This window comes from Mauremys reevesii, linkage group 7 (assembly GCF_016161935.1).
Source record: "Mauremys reevesii isolate NIE-2019 linkage group 7, ASM1616193v1, whole genome shotgun sequence".
Lineage (NCBI taxonomy): Eukaryota > Metazoa > Chordata > Testudines > Geoemydidae > Mauremys > Mauremys reevesii.
In genome coordinates this window covers 121,999,532-122,021,493 of record NC_052629.1, presented here as the reverse complement: position 1 = coordinate 122,021,493, position 21,962 = coordinate 121,999,532, and the positions used below count along the sequence as shown (strand labels likewise).

At 41.6% G+C, this 21,962-nt stretch overlaps 1 protein-coding gene across 3 annotated transcripts in view; it reads left to right on the top strand.

The window, feature by feature from the left end:
• The window catches only part of PTPRG (protein tyrosine phosphatase receptor type G), a 575,819-nt gene that overhangs the window by 467,742 nt on the left and 86,115 nt on the right, over window positions 1–21,962 (top strand). The window contains exons 10-14 of one of the 3 annotated variants that reach the window (XM_039546378.1): window positions 1,874–1,982; window positions 4,683–4,732; window positions 7,282–7,342; window positions 7,730–8,209; window positions 18,410–18,542. In XM_039546378.1, the coding sequence (XP_039402312.1) occupies window positions 1,874–1,982; window positions 4,683–4,732; window positions 7,282–7,342; window positions 7,730–8,209; window positions 18,410–18,542 (833 nt within the window). Of the gene's footprint in view, window positions 1–1,873; window positions 1,983–4,682; window positions 4,733–7,281; window positions 8,210–18,409; window positions 18,543–21,962 lie in introns of all 3 variants that reach the window. The other 2 variants (XM_039546377.1, XM_039546376.1) reach the window with 2 other exon arrangements.

Below are 21,962 nucleotides of genomic sequence, written 5' to 3'. Positions count from 1 at the left end.
TATACTGCTGTTGAAAACTATCTGGCTTGGGAACTAGCTCCACTCACTGTGAAAACCTTTTTAGCTTATGTGCAACTCACTGGTTTCACAGTAAGGACTGATCATGCAGAATCCATTACGGGACCAGTGCTTCCCACTGTGCATAGCCCGTTGAAGACTATTGGGATGTCCCTGGTACTGTTTGCAAGATCAGGGCTTGGGAGCCGAGGATGCAGTGGCCCAGGCTGCAGTATTAAAAAGGAACTGTGCCATAGATTTCTCTGCTGATGAGATAATAGAGGGAAGGGCAGAACAGTTTAGGTGAATGTGGAAATACCAATCCACCAGCTCCATTTAAGATTGGATGTGTTTGTCATTCTTGTCCAAGTGGAAGCAAATACTGTACTAGTCTTTAACATTCTTTGCATATAAAATCAAAGTTTATATATTCAGGTTTGAAAGGCCTCCGTTTATTGTTAATCAAAGGAAGTCTCTGGAATAAGGAAATCAGTAATTTTATATGCACATGAAAATGCAGCCGCACTGAGAGAAATTCCTAATGACTGTTATTTTTTTTCAAATACACAGTCCTCTGGGCCCATTCAATCAGTTATAGAATAATACTTCTCTTATTCCTTCAGATGAAGATTCTTTTACTTCATTTCCATTTATATTTTCAATTTCCCCACTAGACATTGTTATCTAGGTCACATTAGGGAGTGATGTACTTCATGAAATCAGAGAGGAATCTATTGAAAGACACTCAAGGTTATGAAGGTTGTGATGTATTGTAACCTCTCTCTTGTCATAACGTCACATGCTTAAGGGAGATTTTTTCCCATCATTAATGAGAATAGAGTACGTTAAACAAAAGGAACAATTTGGGCACAAATACAGTGTCTTTTTTTTTTTTAATATAAAAATAACAAAATCTGCAGGGAATTCAATGAAGTGATAGCTTGAAGTAAATGGCAATGAACCCAGCTCTGGAAAAGGGGGTTGGAGGTAAAGGATTCAGCCAAAGTTTAGATTAGGGCCGAGAGAGGGGCTTGGCAGAAAAACATCCTTTGACAGTGAAATATAATTTCCTGTCAACGTACTTGTACTGTGGCAGAAGAAATTGGGAAGTCCAATTGCTTGAGACATTTGAAACTAGACTACAAGATAGCGCACTGGCCTTGCAAATGACCCACGCTGATACTCAGTGCAGTTATCTTCCTCTGCTGCAAGGCCCAGAGCGGAGCAATTGCTGGCAAAAAGGGACCAACGAGCACACAGAGAGTGAATGAATGGCTGGGTAGCCAGGCAGCATCTCCAGAGCATCCATGTGCATATTCAAATACTCACATTGTAACGGTGATGGTGGGCTGGAAGGTGATTCCCAGCCCAGGGCAGCCATTCAGTGTGGGGGCACCGTATACAGCAAATTGCCCCAATCATCCCTGCTGTTCATTGCAGAGTAAAGCACCTGGCCTAGGTACTGTGGTGATTGGTAGCTCTATGTTCATATCCAGGTTGATGGGAAACACCCTTTTCTCCCCCACCAAATTTTTTATTTTTATTTTTAAAAGATCAAGTAACTTGTTTGCAGTTTTTTGAGCAGTGAGGAGTAGCAAACATGTATGCTAGTGTGGTAGCTAATGCATCATGGGTGAAATTCTCCCCTGTGCAGAGCTAGTGCAAGTTCTGTGCACCACTTAAGTCCCGCTAAAGTCCAGCAGCTTACGTAATGCATGGGCCAGCAGCTGGACCTCTGCCCAAGAGTTAATGTCGCCCTCTAGAAATAGTCTTGTCTACATGTTCTATGTTAGCACAGTGCTCTATATTGTACAAATTGATCATGGAGAGCCCTTTGGGGGGGAAAATCTGAATAATATCTATTTCTTTTAAACAGAAAGCCATCATTAGCCATGTCTCACCTGACATCCTTTATCTGTTCAGAGTTCAAGCAGTTTGCCGAAATGATATGCGTAGTGACTTTAGCCAGACAATGCTCTTTCAAGGTAAAAAAAAATGTGTTTAAAATTATGTGATTTTTTTTTCCTGCTTAGCATTCTTTGCAGACCAAAATGTGTACACGGAATAATATTACAAGGGGTCTGGGTGGTATAAACAGTGCTAATTTCCAACTCTGATCAGCTGAGGCTAGCAGAACATTCATTCAAAAGAGAAGGGCTCATTGGCAGACTCTTCTCAATGATAGGTTGTCAGCTCCTGTAATTACTTCCCATCTCCGCTGAGTGATCCTTTAGAACCTGGATTTGATGATCTCCAGCGCATATAGCAAGTCCCTTTTATTAGTCCAGGTTTTCCAGGAGAAGGCTATGAGAATCTTTTGTTGGTATTGTACCAATTTGTTTGTTTTATTTTGTTTAATTAGTATGTTTACATTTTTTATCTGAGTTTAGAGCATGCTTGTCGGTGCCTTTTAGAAATCTGACTGAATATAAATATATGTAACCTTATTTGAAATCAGCCTTTAGCTACCTAATTTAAAAAATAAATCAAAGGTAGCATGTGGGCCCTAAGAATTACTGTAGCTGTAATGCACATGTAGCAAGGATTAGGTCTGGTTAGGGTCTGTATGGGATGAAGGCAGGCCCAGTCTTACCAAGACAACAGTGTGCACAGATTCTTACTCCTGAACACAGTCTCATTGATTACCAAAACAAAGATACTTTAAATCAGTGATAAAAATTGTCACATTCTCATCTCTCATACATTTCCGCTTCAATTACTCTGAGTAGCATGATAAGTCTGAGACCAGGAATACAACTATTGATAAAAATTATAAACCCTAGTCCTAAGAAAAAGCAGAGTTAAATTACTTGAGTCAGAAGTTATCCATTAAATTAACAGAAACATTTTTAAGGGTGACCTTTGGAGAAATATGGGGGGTTCAAACATCGTTAATCTGATAATCCTTAACAGCTGAAACTCATGAAAAGTCAGAAAATGGACACAATTCATTTCTCAGATCCACAAGGTGCCGATTTTGCCTCTGGTCCTAGGGGGACCAGACAGCAACTGTGAAAAATGGTACGGGGGTGGGGAATAATAGGCGCCCATATAAAACAGAGCCCTGAATATCGGGATTGTCCCTATAAAATCAGGATATCTGATCATCCCACCTCCAGTATTATGTTCTCACTACAAGTGCCTCATTATCTATCACCAATGTGGAGGGGGAGGTTCTATCATATCTAATATCTAATAAATGCATGCTGTACACTTCTATCAGATCTAATAAATGTATCCTGTACACTTCACTGTGGTATCTGAGCGCCTGGATCTGTGGGGAGAGTTTTAGTCTTTAAGTGCCCAGCAGGATCAGAAGTTTGTGTACTGGGGACCTTTCATCTCAGCTCTTTAAGCTAAGGGCGAAAGGGACTGAACCACTGAAACTTGACCAAGATACTCATTTGATTATAGGCAAAAGAGCCTTTTGGACAGCTTCCCAGTTACACTAAGAGATCTATAATGGAGGTTACACTCACACCAGTATCGCAATGGCAGACGTTGATGTGTTTCCCTCCTTAGCTATTCCCCCTCACTCCTCCAAAAAAGTAGGGCAAGTACTTCCAGTTTTACACTAGCTCCAGAATATACATTTTAAAATAACTCCTCAGAAGGTATCATCGCACTGTATCTTGCTTGTTGGAATTGTTTGGCTGTTTATGCTAATGCTAGCCTGCATTCTTCTAGAAGTTTAAACTGATAGAAACTCAGATTGGTGGTGTGTATATGTGTGTGGGTGAGTGGGGGGAACAGTACATTGGGATGGTTAAATGTAATTTAATTTGTCTAGCAGATTATTACAATTTATATTTCCTTCACCCTTTACAAACTAGTAATTATAAATAAATAAGAAAACAAGAAAAACTCTGTTTCGTGATGACTGGCAGTGTTTTAAAGTATTAAAGTTTTATTTTGAAACATTGCTCACTCACATACACACTCTAAACAAACTATAAACACGTACCTAATTACAAACAATACATGGCATGTGGCGTGGCAGATGAACCTGAAATACATTTCTCCCCCGCTGTCACAAATAAACAACTTGAGGGATGTATAATTGCTTACGACAAACCCAATTCCTTAGCTTTAGCCACTCTAATATTAATTCTGAATACCAGGGACTAGAATCTGATTTCATTTATATCAGCCTAAATTGAGATGAACACAGCTGTAATATGTTTTAAGGTCAGTAGACATTATGATCATTTAGTCCGACCTGCTGCATAACTGGGCCATAGATTTTCACCTAACTTGTGGGTGAGTAAGAACATATATTTTATGGCTCAGTAGGCAAAGGCCAACATTTTCAAAGCCAAGTGGTTAATATAAGGCTTGTAAATCCATATTTAGGCATTAATATGGATTTAGATGAATAACTTCAGGCACCTTACCTTGAAAATCTTCGCCTGACTCTCAGTGTACACAGGAGTAATTGGGACCAGAATTTGGATTTTGTTGTACATATCATCCCACTTCAGGCATTTTTTACTGGTCTGTGATTACCATCTTATACACCAGCCACTGTTTCCTCTATAGTAATCCCTAGGCACACTCAGTAGCAATGGCTCTCAAGGTTTTGAAATTTTTAGCTGCCTTTAATTTCTGAGAAATTGTTTAGCAAGAATAACTGCATTTTTTCAGCTTCATAACCCACATAAAAATTATTCTTCTTTGTTTCCCAGCTAACACTACTCGAATATTCGAGGGGACCAGAATTGTTAAAACAGGAGTGGTAAGTAGTGGACATAAATCAGTGCAGCAAATTTAAAAGCAGTTGTAAATTGTGCCATAATACCCACCAGGTGGCAGCATAATGTTGTAAATCTACTGCAGTGATTTGGGAGGATGTTATTTTATTTAAATCCTGAGCAAAAGCTTTAATAGCCTGTTTCCACACATGGAATAGCTTTATAGCTTCATGATTCTGTAAGCTTTCTTTGGAGAGAAAATATGTAATCCTAATGATGACTGAGAATATGCTTAATTTATTTTAATAACTAAATGAACCAGAGAGGTTCATGCAGTAGGAGCCAGGCAATGTTTTGGCATATGGCATCTGCAGTCTTCCAATGCTGTGGAAATATCTACTTGTGTAAATTAGGCCTTAGCAAATTATTTATTTTAATTCTTTATTTCATGTTACTTGAGGCTGTAAGTATTAACTAAGGTGAACTTTCAACAGCTCTTCTAATTTCGTATTCCAAAATCCAGAAAGTGCAATATGCAAATATATTTTACACCACTTAAAAATGCCCAGTTTTAGTTCTGAAAGAACATATTATGGTCAGTGCTGTAATGCCAATCACATTTATGGAATTCATATTAAAGAACGTAGGCTACGTGCTTTATTTCTGGTTTCACTCAGTCCCATTCTGAATGGTAATACCCCAGTAACACAGGCCTCGAACAAGAATGATTAACATTTTTCACGGATAATGTAGAGATGTACTAGATGTACAAAATCTGCTGCCAACTTTTACTTCTTCAGCCCAGCTCTGAGACTAACGGTGAATGCCAGAGAAAAGCACATTTCTCAAAGCTATAGAGGTTAAGATTGATAAGCATCCAGAAGTTCAGATGCTTATTTAAAGTTTGAGCTCAAGATCTCAGAAGAACAGGCTCTCCCTTGAGATCTCCAGTTCTTTGTGATTGCAGCTGGGTCAGAAAGAACATGAGAGCAGTCTTTCTTGTTTTGCTGCAGCATTTCAATTTCCTGGCTTGGCTGAAAACAGAAATAGCAAGGGGATGCAGAGTATTATGACTAAATGTACTAAGCTTTTAAAACTCTAAAAATATTTAGGGTCGTAGACATTTTATGGTTTGGGTGAAGGTTCAGATCAGTGCCTGTGTTTCCCATGTTTGCTGTCCCTCATAAATGCATTTGCAGCATAACCTCCACTTTATTTTTGTTGATTGAACTGGTAACACAAAGCGTAAGTGCAGCATGGTGTAATGTCCTGAGCACAGAACTAAATTCTAATCCTGGCTCTTCCACAGAATTATTCTGTGTCTTTGGACAAATCAGTGAACGTCAGTGTCTTTAGGGTGATCACCACTACAGGCAGCCACGGTAACAGTGAAATTCATCTAATGGTTTTCAAACGTTTAGCCAGGTTTTATTCGGGATAGATCATGTGTGTACAAAGTTGATCGTTTTAGGGTTGCTGATCATCTTGCAGTACAGCCCGAGTAACTGCAACTCTGGGTCAGAATTCGGCCCCAGCTGCATTGGGGAAATAAACTGTACCAGCCCTTTTCCTGCTACAGACCCCCATCAACCCCCCAACGTGCGGCCACTGCTCTGAGTTGCGAGGGCAGAGTGCGCTGGGCAGGATGGGTAGAAGCAACTTGTGGTGGTGACTAAGGGCTGGTGCTGGTGGTAGCCAGCTCAGGGCAATAAGGAAGCCCTGCATGCCCTTGTACTGCCCTGCGTGGTGCACAGCCAGGGTCTCAGTTGAGATCTTTTGAAGGATGATGATGACAAACTGTGCCATAGTGCCAAACCTTAGCAGAATAACACCAAGCTGTGCAGGGTAACTAACAAAATTAGGAAATAATAGCAACTGAGACCCCAATCCTGCAATCAGAGCTGTATGGAAGGACCCCAGGACTCTTTCTGAGAGCAAGGGATGCCCCATGTTTGGATCCAGTTGCAGGAACTGGGCCCATTATTACAAAATTAGGGGCATTATAGTAGCTGCTGCAACACAGCTTTTATTTTAAGGTAAAATGTACATGATTTCACATTTTAAATATTTTTTAGTCTTTGGTTTAGAGAATTGGCATAGTGAAAGTCATTAAACTTTTAAAAATATATACTCCCTCCCCCCCTCCTAAAAAGGAAATATTCTTCAAAAGTCACTAAGGAAGGGAAGAGGTTGAGTATAAAACGAAGATAAGAGTAATGAGATATTGCTATAATTGTTGTTTGGAAATGGCAAATGCAAGAACATTTACTCCTCTTGGGAATGTCTACACTGCAGTCAGAGGAGTCACTGCAGCTGGTGTAGACATAACTCGAGATCGCGTTGATCTAGCTAGAGTAACAGTAGCAGTGAAGCCATGGCAAGGCTGCTCAGGTACCTATCCAGGGTCCCACGTGAGGTTGTACAGTATGTGTACATCAAAGCTAACTCGAGTATGTGGTCTGTGATCGCACCTGAATGCATTGTAGACTAGATCTGTGTCATTTGCCTTGTGACTTTTTAATGCTTGTGCTTGTACTGTTTCTGGGTAGATTTGACTCCAGTTTGTATAAATATACTTGTCTCATTTGAACAGAATAATGGGCAGAATGGAGTGTTTGGAAAGAAAAAGAAAACAAAAGGAAAAAAAAGCCGAGGTAGCATATCAGTTACCCCTACTGACACTCTCTCTGGTGTGTTTTCTTCCCTTGTCCCCTCTGGTGGTCTCTTCAAGCCTACAGCTTCTCCTGCTTCTTCAGCTGACATGGCTCCCATCAGTTCTGGATCTTCTACCTGGACTTCTTCTGGTCTTCCTTTCTCCTTTGTTTCAATGGCAACTGGAATGGGACCTTCATCCAGTGGAAGCCAAGCAACAGTGGCCTCCGTGGTGACCAGCACGTTGCTTGCCGGCCTTGGGTTTAGTGGTGGTGGTATTTCCTCCTTTCCTAGCACTGTGTGGCCAACCCGCCTTCCTAGTGCTGCTTCTACCAGCAAACAGTCAGTTAGGCCGGTGCTTACAACTCCTGAGGCTTTATCTTCTCCAGGACCGGACAGTGATTCCGCTCTGACGAAAGACAATGAAGGAGCAGAGGAAGGAGAAAAGGATGAGAAGAGTGAAAGTGAGGATGGCGAAAGGGAACATGATGAAGAGGGAGAAAAGGATTCAGAAAAGAAAGAGAAGAATGCAGTGACAGAGGCTGCCGAGGTACAAAATAACACTGAGACCACACTAACGACCATTTCCCCTAATAGAACTGTAGAGGAGGAAGGAAATAAAACCATACCTGGTCAAGAGCAAAACATTTTCCCAACAGATAAGAGTCCTGAAGAAGAGGGGGTTACTGAAACAGACACTCAGCCCCAACCTGTCCCCTCCACCCAAGTGCCACCAGCATTCACAAATGAACATTATGTAGGGCAAATCCCAAAGGGACCAGAGACAACATCAAGAAAAGCTTTTCCCAACAACCGTAGGTTTCCAGAGGAAAATCCATCGGACAACAGATTCATCACCATTAACCCAGGTGAGTGATTCTGAGGGAGGGATGAGTGGGAGCTGTGTTTACTGCCTTGTTTCAGATTCCATTGAAAAAAGCTATAGGGACCAGATTCCTCACTGACTGACACCCCACACGATCCCATTAGCAGCAATAGGGTAAATCAGTGCAGGACTCAGTCCACAAATGATGTTAGAACTCTGGGGGTGGGGTGGGTGGGAAATACCCAGGGGAGGGAGGTTATTGTGTTAGGAAATTACCCAGTCTCCAATTAAAAACGTGTGCTTCAAGCTGAAAAATGAAGTTTGGCAAGAAATTAGCCTCCAATATGGTTGGCTGCTTTAGAAGTTTTGTTGTTAGAAATTAATATAGCTAATGGTAACTGTGAAATTATCTTTGAACAATGGCCGCTGTGTCTTATGCATATCTGTTTTTCATAAAACGTTTGTGACATGTATAAAGTTATTTTATGTATGCGTAAGACTTTCACTGCTTAGCTCCAGCATATCTGGCTGGCTTCTTTTTCACCACGCACTCACAGGCCTCAGGCCTCAAGACTGATCCATGTAGATGGTCCTTTGTATTTCACAGAGTCCATGAAAGTTAAGGGGGTTCTGCACTGGCAGTGTCACGTGGATCCAATTACAGGGTTTACCTTGGTCTCCCTCTGAGGTTTTAATGAGATGACTGTCTGAGTGACTGTAAGATGATGTATGTATGTTTGTTTGTTTGTTTGTTTTTAAAAAATCACTGTTTATTCTGCAGAATTATAGTATGTTCAGTAATTTTGTTTTTCCAGCAAAGGTGTTGTGGAGTTAGAATACTGTGAAAAAGCATCTTAAATATTTATTTCTCTTTTACATTTATAAAGATTAAAATCCAGACCTTTTATGCTAAGTTACAGCTCAGAATCAATTTTCACGGCTAAATTTTAAAAAAATCCAAGCCCCCAATCCTTAATGATGTTTGTTATAGAAATGCTGATCCAACTATAATGCTGCGACTCAGAACTGTTCTGCAAGAAAACAGATTAGCAGCAGTGGAGCGGTCATGCTCTAACCCCAGTTTTGCTGACATTTTTTATGCAGACTCCGCTGATTTTCTAGCTTTCTTTCTTCGACTGCATGGTCTCACATGGTGGTTTTATTCAAAGTCAGCTCTTCCCACCATACATGCTTTAAAACACTTGCGTAGGCAGCCTGCAAGACCCACCTTGCCATGTCTGCTTTTTGTCAGGATAAGCGTGCGCTCTGGCTTTTGCAGTGCTGAGTCACAGCTCAAGGTTAAGAATTGGGCCTAGTGGAATCTCACTTCGAGCCCACCTGGCTTGCTCTGTGAAGGCAAACCTGCCTCTTGAATAGAGGTACTGGGTTCTTCCCTCCCCCTGCTTAGCAGTACCTAATGTCCTGATTTCCTCAAATGTCCAAATTTCATGTCCTTTGTGCAAGCTCTAGCAAAGAGCCTGATGGCTTACTGCCAGTGTAATGTAAATGAGAGAGGAAATGGACAGATGGCTCCGATGTCCATCAGAGGACATATGGTTTGTTATCACATTAGTTTTTCTGGGGTGTGAGTAAGGGGGGGTTAAGAAAAGATGGGACCCATTGCAGAATGTGAGGAAGGTGAGAAAACGCTAATGCACAGCCATATTTTTATTATGGATAGGACTCACTAGTCTGACATGGCTTGCTCCCACTCTGTCTGACACACGGAGAGCCCATATGCCTCAAGGAATCTCTGCAGGAAGGAGAGGAAGTAGCCCAGGTGCAGTCCAGGGAGTCCGGCATGGCTTGGGCTAATCAGTTACCAGGTCTGTGGGCATTGTTCACTTGGAAGTTGGCTGTGGGCTATCTGGAAAGACAGAACATGTAATGGATCTTCCTGGAGACCTGAGAAAAGGACAGCCAGCCTATAGAAGTCACAGCCAATATGGTTCTAGGTTTTTCTATGCTGGCGTGAGGGAAGTGACATCAGCTGTGTCCTCCATGTTCTGGCTCAGGATATCTGTAAGGAGAAGGCTGAGAGTCAGACTTTAGAGCCAAACTCGCCAGAGGAAGTCTTAGCCAGAGGAAGTGATGAGTGACAAAGTTTCCTGCCATCTCCCAGGCTGGAATCTTAATTGAGTCTCTGGTGGCATCACATACAAATTTATTCAAGAACAGGGGGTGGTCTAGCTTTTTTTCAACTTCATAGGCAGATGGTGTTAAGCTCCTAGGTCTTGAATCTGCAGAAGAAACATGAAGGTGAACCTTGAGGGACATGTAGAGACCTTTAAGGGCCAATTCACACCATTTTCCTAAGTTAGAGTCCCCATTTCTTTCCCTGGGCTCTGAGGGGGAAATGTTAGTCTTTAATAGACCAGAGGATTTAAGAACATAAGAACATAAGAAAGGCCGTACCGGGTCAGACCAAAGGTCCATCTAGCCCAGTATCTGTCTACCGACAGTGGCCAATGCCAGGTGCCCCAGAGGGAGTGAATCTAACAGGCAATGATCAAGTGATCTCTCTCCTGCCATCCATCTCCATCCTCTGACGAACAGAGGCTAGGGACACCATTCTTACCCATCCTGGCTAATAGCCATTTATGGACTTAGCCACCATGAATTTATCCAGTCCCCTTTTAAACATTGTTATAGTCCTAGCCTTCACAACCTCCTCAGGTAAGGAGTTCCACAAGTTGACTGTGCGCTGCGTGAAGAAGAACTTCCTTTTATTTGTTTTAAACCTGCTGCCTATTAATTTCATTTGGTGACCCCTAGTTCTTGTATTATGGGAATAAGTAAATAACTTTTCCTTATCCACTTTCTCAACATCACTCATGATTTTATATACCTCTATCATGTCCCCCCTTAGTCTCCTCTTTTCCAAACTGAAGAGTCCTAGCCTCTTTAATCTTTCCTCATATGGGACCCTCTCTAAACCCCTAATCATTTTAGTTGCCCTTTTCTGAACCTTTTCTAGTGCTAGAATATCTTTTTTGAGGTGAGGAGACCACATCTGTACACAGTACTCGAGATGTGGGCGTACCATGGATTAATATAAGGGCAATAATATATTCTCAGTCTTATTCTCTATCCCCTTTTTAATGTTTCCTAACATCCTGTTTGCTTTTTTGACCGCCTCTGCACACTGCGTGGACATCTTCAGAGAACTATCCACGATGACGCCAAGATCTTTTTCCTGACTCGTTGTAGTACCCCATTGGGTACCCCATCATGTTGTATGTATAGTTGGGATATTTTTTCCAATGTGCATTACTTTACATTTATCCACATTAAATTTCATTTGCCATTTTGTTGCCCAATCACTTAGTTTTGTGAGATCTTTTTGAAGTTCTTCACAATCTGCTTTGGTCTTAACTATCTTGAGAAGTTTAGTATCATCTGCAAACTTGGCCACCTCACTGTTTACCCCTTGCTCCAGATCATTTATGAATAAATTGAATAGGATTGGTACCCAATGACTGGAAGTTAGCTAATGTAACGCCAATATTTAAAAAGGGCTCTAAGGGTGATCCCGGCAATTACAGACCGGTAAGTCTAACATCGGTACCGGGCAAATTAGTTGAAACAATAGTAAAGAATAAAATTGTCAGACACACAGAAAAACATAAACTCTTGCGCAATAGTCAACATGGTTTCTGCAGTGACGGGGCGGGGGGGATGATTCCCCCCTTACCCAGGGCCGCCACACGCTGACGGGGGTGAGGAAACTTTGCACTGAGCGAGCGCGGGAGATGGGCATTTCCCAGGCACTGGGTGCCACAGGCGCGCGCACGGGGCGTGCCCCGCCGCACCCTCATGCCCGCGCCCCTCAGGACTTTGGATCCGGCCCGCGGGCTGCCACAAGCCCCACGCCGCTCCACCTCCCTAGGGCCCCGGGCTCCGTGTGTGGCTCCAGGCACCGCCCCCCGCAGCTCCCATTGGCCGGGAACGGGGAACCGCGGCCAATGGGAGCTTCGGGGGAGGTACCTGGAGGCGTGGCAAGGGCCTCGCTCGGAGCCCTGTCCCCGCCCCCTCACCCCCCGGGGCCGCGCAGGAACGCGGTGAGCGGCGCGGCATGGGGCCGGGGTGGGCAGGTGGGGAGCGCGCCGCTGCGGGTAAGCGGAGCCGGGACGGGGGCCGGAGCCCGAACCCCTCCTGCACCTGAGCCCCCTGCCTGCACCTCGCACCCCAACTCCCTGTCCCTGAGCCCCCTGCCTGCACCCCAACTCCCTGTCCCTGAGCCCCCTGCCTGCACCCCAACTCCCTGTCCCTGAGCCCCCTGCCTGCACCTTGCACCTCAACCCCCTGTCCCTGAGCCCCCTGCTGCACCCCAACTCCCTGTCCCTGAGCCCCCTGCCTGCACCTTGCACCCCAACCCCTGCCCCGAGCCCCTGCTGCACCCCAATCCCTGCCCCAACCCCTGCCTGCACCTCGCACCCCAACCCCCTTCCCCTGAGCCCCCTGCTGCACCCCAACCCCCTGCCCCTGAGCCCCTGCCTGCACCCCAACTCCCTGTCCCTGAGCCCCTGCCTGCACCTTGCACCTCAACCCCTGTCCCTGAGCCCCTGCCTGTACCTCGCACCCCTCCTGCACCCCAACCCCTCCCTAAGCCCCCTGCCTACACCCCAACCCCCTGCCCCTGGGCCCCCTCATACATTCCACACCCCTTCTCTACCTCAATACCTTGCCCTGAGCCCCTTCTTGCACACCGCACCCCCTCCCACACCCCAACCTTTATGATGTTTGCTTTTAAAAACATAAAATAAAATGTCCTGGGTGCACACCCTAATGAAATGTGCTGCGCATGCCTATGGTCTAGGCTGTGGAATGGACTCCCACTGAGGAGAAGTATGACCATGGAACTGACCACTCCCAGCACTAAGTGCAAACTCAACTTAGGTTTCCCTCAATTATGTCTTCAAGTAGACATCTCAATACACAACACACCCATTCACACCCAAAAAGCTACTCAGATGCCCTAAAACTATCTCTCTTATTCTCTTGAGCCTGGCAAACCCTTCATTCATGCAAAGAGACTGGTCCTTTGCTCATGAGACTCCTTGCATGAGCAAACACTGGTTTGCAGGACTTAAGTGGCTTTTGGAACATTGAGATAAACATGTCATTAGATCAAAGTTTGTGAAACTTAGCATCCTTAGGTGGCTAGTGTGGAAGGAAGTATCTTAAAGCATTGCTGAGAACTAGTACAGGTGAAAAACGTGCAAAGCACTCCCAGGATGTGCAAAAAGGAGAGTTTGTGCAGTTGATTATGGTCTCTAGAGGACAAAGCAGCTTTTTTTGGATACTTCATTTCTACAGTGAACCAGAAAAGCTAAATTTGCTGTCAGGTTATTTTGATGGGGGTTTTGAGTGGAAAATTGTATCATTTTAAAGAGTAGAACATTGTTTTATAACAATGTACACTTGCAAAATTAATTATAGGGAACCAAATTAGCAGTGCGTAAGGAGATAACTGAAAAGGGGAAGCACAGCTGACTAGAGGAGAATAGGAACACATGAGAAATTATGGGGAAAGAGAGGCCAATTAGTACTGGAAGGCTCATTTTCTTTCAACACATACACATACCTTTCCTGAGGCCATGTCGTCATTTTCTGAATGGCATTGGCCCCCTCATCTGGTGTTATTGGCTGATGTTAATGATTCCTTCTGCTATTGAGTGCTTGCTCACATGCTCCTGTTTCAGTTTTTTGCTCATCCCTCTCTATTGTGTTTTTTGCCTAATTGTCTCTTGCTCTGCAACTGTAAAATACACAGCTGTTCAGAATTATTCAGGATTTTTTAAATCGGGAAATTAGAAGTGGGATTCTGCCCAAAAAAGCATGGTTCAGTCTTAACATGTAATTGCCGATATTAACCAACAGAACTTTGATTTGCCATGTTGGAAGCTTAAACAAATACTATTTGATACAAGATAATGTATTAAGGTGACCAGATGTCCCGATTTTATAGGGTCTTTTTCTTATATAGGTTCCTATTACCCTCCACCCCCATCCCGATTTTTCACACTTGCTGTCTGGTCGCCCTATAATGTATTCACTTTCCACCTCTGTCATCAACAAATTTAACATATTTCCAGTTGGTGCTTTAGACTGGATCATGAGCATAGCTTGAAAACAATATAGATCCAGGCCCCGACCCTGTGGGATTCCATTTTATAGGAACTGCTCCTTATTCCCTACAGGGTTACAAAGCTTCACACAAGTTTGCTCACAAGAGGGCTTTATAGCGAGATCATGTCATGCATTCTAAACCTTATTTAGTCTCAATATAGGACTTCAGTGCTTTGGTTTTCAGAAAAATCTTCACTGGGGCTGAGGTTACAAAAACCTTTTGGGGATAATCTCACTAGGATAATTAAACGTCTGTGTAATTCTTTTTCTTCATATGTGCAAGAATTATTAAATTGTATTTTCATGCAACACTTGACCAGTTTTGCATGGCAGATTATAGAAGCATACAGTAATAGGGTTTGAATGCTGGTAAATAGACGTACTGGATTACACAAGGAGATCTTATTCAGAAGAACAGTGTGAATCTCGATTACTTGACATTATGGTTATGGGTCATCAACATCAGTTTATTAAATATTGAAATGGCATATTGAAGAGTTATAGCAGTCAATAGGAATGAGCACTGAAGAAATGCCGGTAAATAAATAAGTAAAAAAAATTCTGCATGACATATTTAAAAACATTTTTAAAACTTCTCACATTTCCACACTTAGAATGACTGACATTATCTCTGAGTGCTATTAACTGACCATTCTGTATCAGCTTGTAGTCTCGTTTACTCAAAGGAATGACTGACAATTGCCTTTCATTTGAATGAGTGGATGATATGAGACAGCTGTGCTGGGACAATGACAGTTTATTATATTATAGTAAAATTATATGACAAACAGAACTTTGTCTCTGCACTGGAGGTTTATGCGGTGTCAAGGGATGATAAAGGGGAAGTTTCAGCAAGGCATAGGTAAGGTAGGTAATATATTACCAGCAACTATTGCTTATTGTGACAAGTGGCATTACTTTTGGAGAATAAACATTTTTATATTCTCAGGGAGAAAGCTTTAGAGACTAGAATTTTCTGACTGTAGAATTTCTCTTTCTCCCATTGACCTTTGTCAATAAATCCCCATGCCAAAGCACCCTTTGTTGTTGTCTCTCTCTCCAATTTCCTGTGCCAGGTCCTGAAATAGATGAAAGTGCTGAATAAGTGTTTCTTAAGAAAGTGATTGTTATGGATACCTACACCCTTTCGCACACTGAGAAGTGGATTTTGAACTGCCTGAGCTCATGTTGTGTAGGACTTCCTGAAGCAGATATGCTATTATAGTTTTTATTCCTTCCTACTGGGATGGATTCCAAGCCAGTAAAAGGCAAACTGAATTAATTCAACAATGACATATGCCACTGGAAACTGTTTACATTTCTTAGCAAAATTGGAGTTTTCTTGTCCATGTTTTTTTTTTTTTTAATGCTGAAGTAAGGCATATACTGGGCACAGTTACAACAAGGATACATTATTTGCTCTACCACTGCTCGGTGTTCTCAGTTTAAAAATGAAAGATTGAAAGGCTGATTTTGCTAGAGTGCAGAGAAGAATAAAGCTCTGTATCCTTCTTTTCAATGTATCAGTTTCTCAACATTTTGTTCATGTTACGCAGCATGCTGTCTTTTAATCTGCTTCTCTTCTCCTATACTGAAGAAGGCACCTGCTGGCAGTCCAGATGTACTGCTAAAGTCTTCTAGCATCAACAGTCATCTTGTAGCAACTTTCGCTGATGTTTTTATTTCAGTTCACTCCAAACATCGCTTAAGCAGTGAAAAACACTTAGTTTCTTTTCAAAACCAAGAAACTAGTTTTTTCTCTCTAGTGGCAGATTGTTGCTTGGCCATTTCCACTTGGAATCTCAGCCATCAGCATCAATGAATTGTGCTTGCTAGTCTACCTTTTGACATATTGAGCTCTTTCTTCTTTTCACATCTGTGGCAAGATGGGTATGAGAGGTCAGATAAGCACAATCTCCCCAGTAGAATAAATAAAAGGAACATCATGAATATTACAAAAGTATTGTACTTAATTGCGGTGTGTCAAAACTCTGTGTTTGCTAAGGGATGTGAATTATTTCATGCAAACTAAAATATACATTTTTATGCCAAAGCGTAAGGAGAGGATCATGTATGGAACACTCACCTTGTAGGAGAGAAATGAAGTAATATTCTGTCTGGCATGGGGTTGCTGGTGGTATTTCACTTTCCTAGTAAGTTTTAATGAACCATACGTTTTAATTTACTCTTCTCTACCACTCTGATCAATAGTACTGACACACACACACACACACACACACACACACACACACACACACACACACACACACACACACACACACACACACACACACACACGTTGGGATGCTTAATTTTTGTTAAAGCGATTTGAGTTCCACTGATGAAAAGATTTTTCTTGCTCTGAACTACTAAATGAAATCGAATATCTTAATAGTGGTATATTGTTAGTGTATTGCAATGACTAAAGCATACAATGTGAAATAGATTATAAGCTTTAATGTATAGTGCACACATATTCTAAATAAAAACTCTGAATAATGTGTCTGAGACAAGTTAGTGCAAAGCCGGTGCCCTCTGCAACATTTATTCATTGAGGTTAGAGACTAGGAATGATACTGGCTATTCATCTTTCTTGTGATCAATTCTGCACTCAGTACACGTTCACTTCCCCCCAAACATCCCTCTGATTAGCACCTCATTTAGGCTTGGCTGCCAAAGGGCATTACCTCCATCAGCCTACTTCTTAAAACTAGAAAGATTTCTTGCTGGGCTTGCAACAGCCTATGGTCTTGCTCTGTTTTCAGCCGTCTGGCAAAAGCATTTACAATTAACCTTTACTTCTATATTGTTTGAATTTTACTCCTGCCTATGGAGGAGTATAATCTAAATGCTATTAAAATAGAGTATGACTTCATATTATGTGACATCCAATTATCTGTGTTTTGCCTACCTATGGTGAAAAGGCAATTATGTTTCTCTGGTAAGATTTGCTGCTGTATCAGAAGAGATGATAATACAATACGGAACAAGAGCATGGAATTGCTCTAGTCAGAGAAAACACATGGCGAGGTGAGGATGAATAAACAAAAAGTCAAGTGTGTATTTTTCTATCTTTGTTCAGATCTGAAGCCATTTACAATCTTCCTTACCCTGCCACTTCTTATTGATATTTGCAGAGCAGCCAGCAGGATGTTTAAGTAATGCAAAATAAATGACAGAAACTGCACCCAGTAATTGTTCACTTAAGCTGTTGTGCAAGAAAGTTTCACTTTTCAACATTTTGTGAATTTGCACAAGGTAGAGGGCTTTTTGAAATACGTAATGATCTTTAAAATGCAAGTTCTTATGGAGCGAGGTCCCTCTTGTCATTATATGTGTATACAGTTTCTAGAACAATAGATGACTGAGGCCTATACTTTTGTGTATGCAAGGCCCTATCATCCTAGTGTTATTTCTGCTGACTCATCCTGATATCAGCTGCCAGGATCTTGCCATAGTTTTATATAAAACCTGAGAAGTAAGGATTTCCACAGTGGATTGCAACAGATTCCATCTGTCCACCCATTTCAATAATCAGTGTTCTAAAAGTACCTTCATATGTACTAACTCAACAGACCTTAACAATTCACCGAACATTATGACGTGCTACTGGATGAATAACATGTTGAGGTTTTTTCTAAGTGCTGTTATTACAATAGTGCGTACATTGAAGTACATTTTACACAGAGCTTTGTAAAAGAGTAAAACACATTCCCTGCCCCAAAGCACTTACAAATGAGGGGCATGAACCTGCAAACTTTACTTACCACGCGGAGCTCTTAATTCATTGACCTGGGGGAATGACTTCTGATGGTAAGAGTAACGCTTGGATCCTGTTTGCAGGACCTGGCCCTAAAATTGGAACTAAGTACAGTAGTAGAGTCCAGTTGATGCATTGTGTATGCACCATACTTTCATGCTGTAATGCTTATATGAAAGTGAAAGATGAAGCGACACTTTTGAAGGTCCAGTCTCTGATTATTTGCTCACATCATGTGAACTGGAGTGAAACTGGAGTGATGGAAGTTCTAATTCTGTGTATAAATGTAGTCATTGTAGCATCATTCTTTTTATTGGTACTGATTATGTTCATTATATGCTCACTGTACAGCAGACAAGAATAGCTCCAGTATGGCAACCAGACCTTCTCCTGGCAAAATGGAATGGATCATCCCTCTGATTGTGGTGTCGGCCCTGACCTTTTTGTGCCTCATCCTTCTTCTTGCTGTGCTGGTTTACTGGAGGTGAGCCCGTTTCCTTTACATTGGGAACTGATTGTGATTTGAAAGAGTGTTGGGAGTGTCTTTTGATTATATCCCTGTATTTTTTATTTTACTGGCTGTGACGATGATGGATGCCTTAGATATCTCTAGAGGTGGTAGGACAGCCGTATTGGTTAACTACCCGTATATACTTGTTCATTAGCCCGTTTGCTTATAAGCCGACCCCCCAAGATGGATAGGTAAAAATAGGAAAAATTGTATGACCCTTTCATAAGTCGACCCTATATTTCAGGGTTTGGCAAACTTTGGCTCCTGGCCCGTTAGGGTAAGCCGCTAGCGGGCCTGTACGTTTTGTTTACCTGGGGCGTTCACAGGCACGGAGCCCCTCAGCTCTTTGTGGCCGTGGTTTGCCACTTCCCGCAGCTCCCATTGGCTGGGAACGGCGAACCGACAGGGAGCTGAGAGGCTCCATGCCTGCTGATGCTCCAGGTAAACAAAACGATAATGTATTAGATATTCAATTCAATGATTCCATAGAGTTTAAAATAATAAAATTTTGGTGTAAACCCATTTATAAGCCAACCCCCGCTCTTTGATGCATCATTTTTTTCCAAAAATATTCAGCTTATGAACGCGTATATACAGTATTTCAAGTGTTTCGGGTATTGATTTTCATGAAGATGAGATGAGATTAGTGATAGCAATGGCCAAAACCACTTGTAACACAGACTAGTGTCTCCTCAGTTACCTCTTCTTAAATAGCTGTAAGAACGCACATCAATCCTGACTTTTGGGAAAGATGGTCTTGTGAAAAAGGCTCACTGAACGGGGTTCTGAGTTCTAGGCCTGTCTTGGCCACAGACTCCCTGTATGATCTTGGACAATTCACTTAAGCTCTCAGTTTCCCCATCTGTAAAATGAGGACAATAATCCTTGTCTACCTCATAGCAGTGTTTTGGGGTAGCTCAGTTGGTAGAGCATCAGATTTTTAATCTGAGGGTCCAGGGTTCAAGTTCCTGGTCAGGCAGAAGGACTGTTCCCCCTGTGATATCCCCCAAGAACTTCAGAAGGCATCTTTTGAGGATTCTCCTTGACTTCAGTTTTGTGGGGAGGGGAAAGCTCAATGGTTTGAGCATTGGCCTGCTAAACCCAGGGTTGTGAGTTCAATCCTTGAGGGGAGCCATTTAGGGAACTGTGGTAAAAATCTGTCTGGGGATTGGTCCTGCTTTGAGCAGGGGGTTGGACTAGATGATCTCCTGAGGTCCCTTTCAACCCTGATAGTCTGTGATTAGTTCTGTAATATTAGTGAGGGGCCCAGATACTACTGTAATGAAAAACATAGTAAAGCCTATGGGAATAAAATACAATAAAAACAAACCCTTCAGATTTCCTCTTCTGAAGAGGCTGTTTCAAGGTTCTAGCACAGATCAGCGGTGTTGGATTTGGGTGAAATGTTTATCACTGATGTCAGTAGCATCAGTGTTCATTTTGGTTTGGGTCTGTATCAAAAGAACTTAAGTTTTCACTGTTCTTTAAAACCATTTTTCTTCAATTGTTGAGCACAAATTTACAAAGGATTAACCCAGTACAAATGTCAATATTGATTAATATAAATAGTTTATTTCACAAACAGCTTAAATAGGGCATGGGAGGGGTAGTATCATTAGAAATCTGTGTATTTTAATCATTTTCCATAAAGAACCAATTTAGGGGACTACCAGTCTATCTTCTAAAACATCTTTGAGCAATGATTAATTGGCCAACTTGATGGATCTGGAAAGTTCAAACAAATATTAATAAATAGGCAACAGTGCTCCACAGTAAAATCTTTTCAATTAACGGAGGCAAATAATTATCATTGCTATGAGGCTATCATGAATACAGTGGTAACATTAATTAGTTAAAAGATTAAATTGTAAAGACTCCAATGGCCCCCCCGTAGCTGGCCTTTCTTTCATTGTATATCATCTTTCTAAAGTCTGTCCTATTTTTCCTCCAGATACACAAACAAAGAGGCAAATTTCTCATCCATGCAACACCATTGAAGTAAATGAGGTTCTACAGGCACAGTATGATAGAGGGTAATATTTATCTCACAGTGATTTAAAAGGCCCTTCTCAGAAAAAAAGGCTTTGAGGTTGAAAAAAAATCTTAATGGGAGTCATCCAGGAAAAGGTTGTGTGGCACTGGGAGATTAACGTATATCCTTTATTTGGGAAATGTTGGAACTTTTGGTACAATTTCACTAATGCACTGTGAAGAGTAATTGAGAAGACTAGTGTTGGATTTGCTGAAGCGGTAGCAAAAATTTGCTCTAAGATATACGGTGGAATTGCAGTACCTGCTTCATCACCAATATCTATAGAACAACTGTTAGTAAATGCTTTTAATGGAGATGGCTATATTATAGGTGGCTAAAATTAAAATATAACTGAGGTTCAACACTTATCCTTAAAATGTTTCAGGTGACTTTTTAGGAGATTTAATTTGCTCAGTAACAACAAAAAACTACACAGAGGAAGGAAGGAACATGGGGAAAGACCTTGATTGAAACTCAGTTACTTATTTGATAGCATAAAGGCACAGGAGCTAGTCTTTGTCTATTCTATAATTTGCATGAGTAATTAACCATTTGTTAACAGGTTAATAAGAATTATGAAAACTAGACATTAAACCCCATCACAACAATGGATAGCCTCTCTATGTATATAATCTATACTGAAAACTCATGGAGATTCAATATTATTTTAGACATGAAAAATATACATTTGGACCTCTACATGAAGCACAAATATATGAATATAATTAGCAGTCTAAAGGTATTTATGAACAAATATAAAATAACAAATTTGGAGTCAATAACCAAACCACAAGGGTACACATTAGATGTTAACAGTCAGGCCATATATACTGAGTAGGAATTAGTTTAAGATTTTGTGTATGAAAATCCTTGAGACTATGAAACTAGTATATAAGGGCAATAAGAAAGGCAAACAGTGATGTTTCTGACTGTACAGAGCATTGGCAATGAAGTGGTTATACTTCATTTTGAGTGCCCTTTTCAGTTTCTTCACTTTCCTTAGGAAAAATAATGTATTTACATTGGTGGGCATTTAAAATAAAACAAACCCACCCACGCAATCTAATGTAAAAGTTAGGAAATTAAGATAAACTGGGTCTTCAGAAAGAAATAGTTAACGGGAAATGGGCAACATATGGAATAATTTGCTAAATAAGGCCATCGAAGCAAATAGCATGAGAATGAGTTTGAGACAGATTTTTCAGAGTGGGGAACGTGCTATTGAAGTATAAGCACAAAGAGCAGTTGTTAAGAAAAGATAACCCTCAAGGGGACAGGCGTGTTGGTCCAAGTGGTCTTTTCCTGTCCAGCAATTCTTTGTTCTTGTGTGAGAAAAGCATTAGGAAACTCCTACCGAGAAT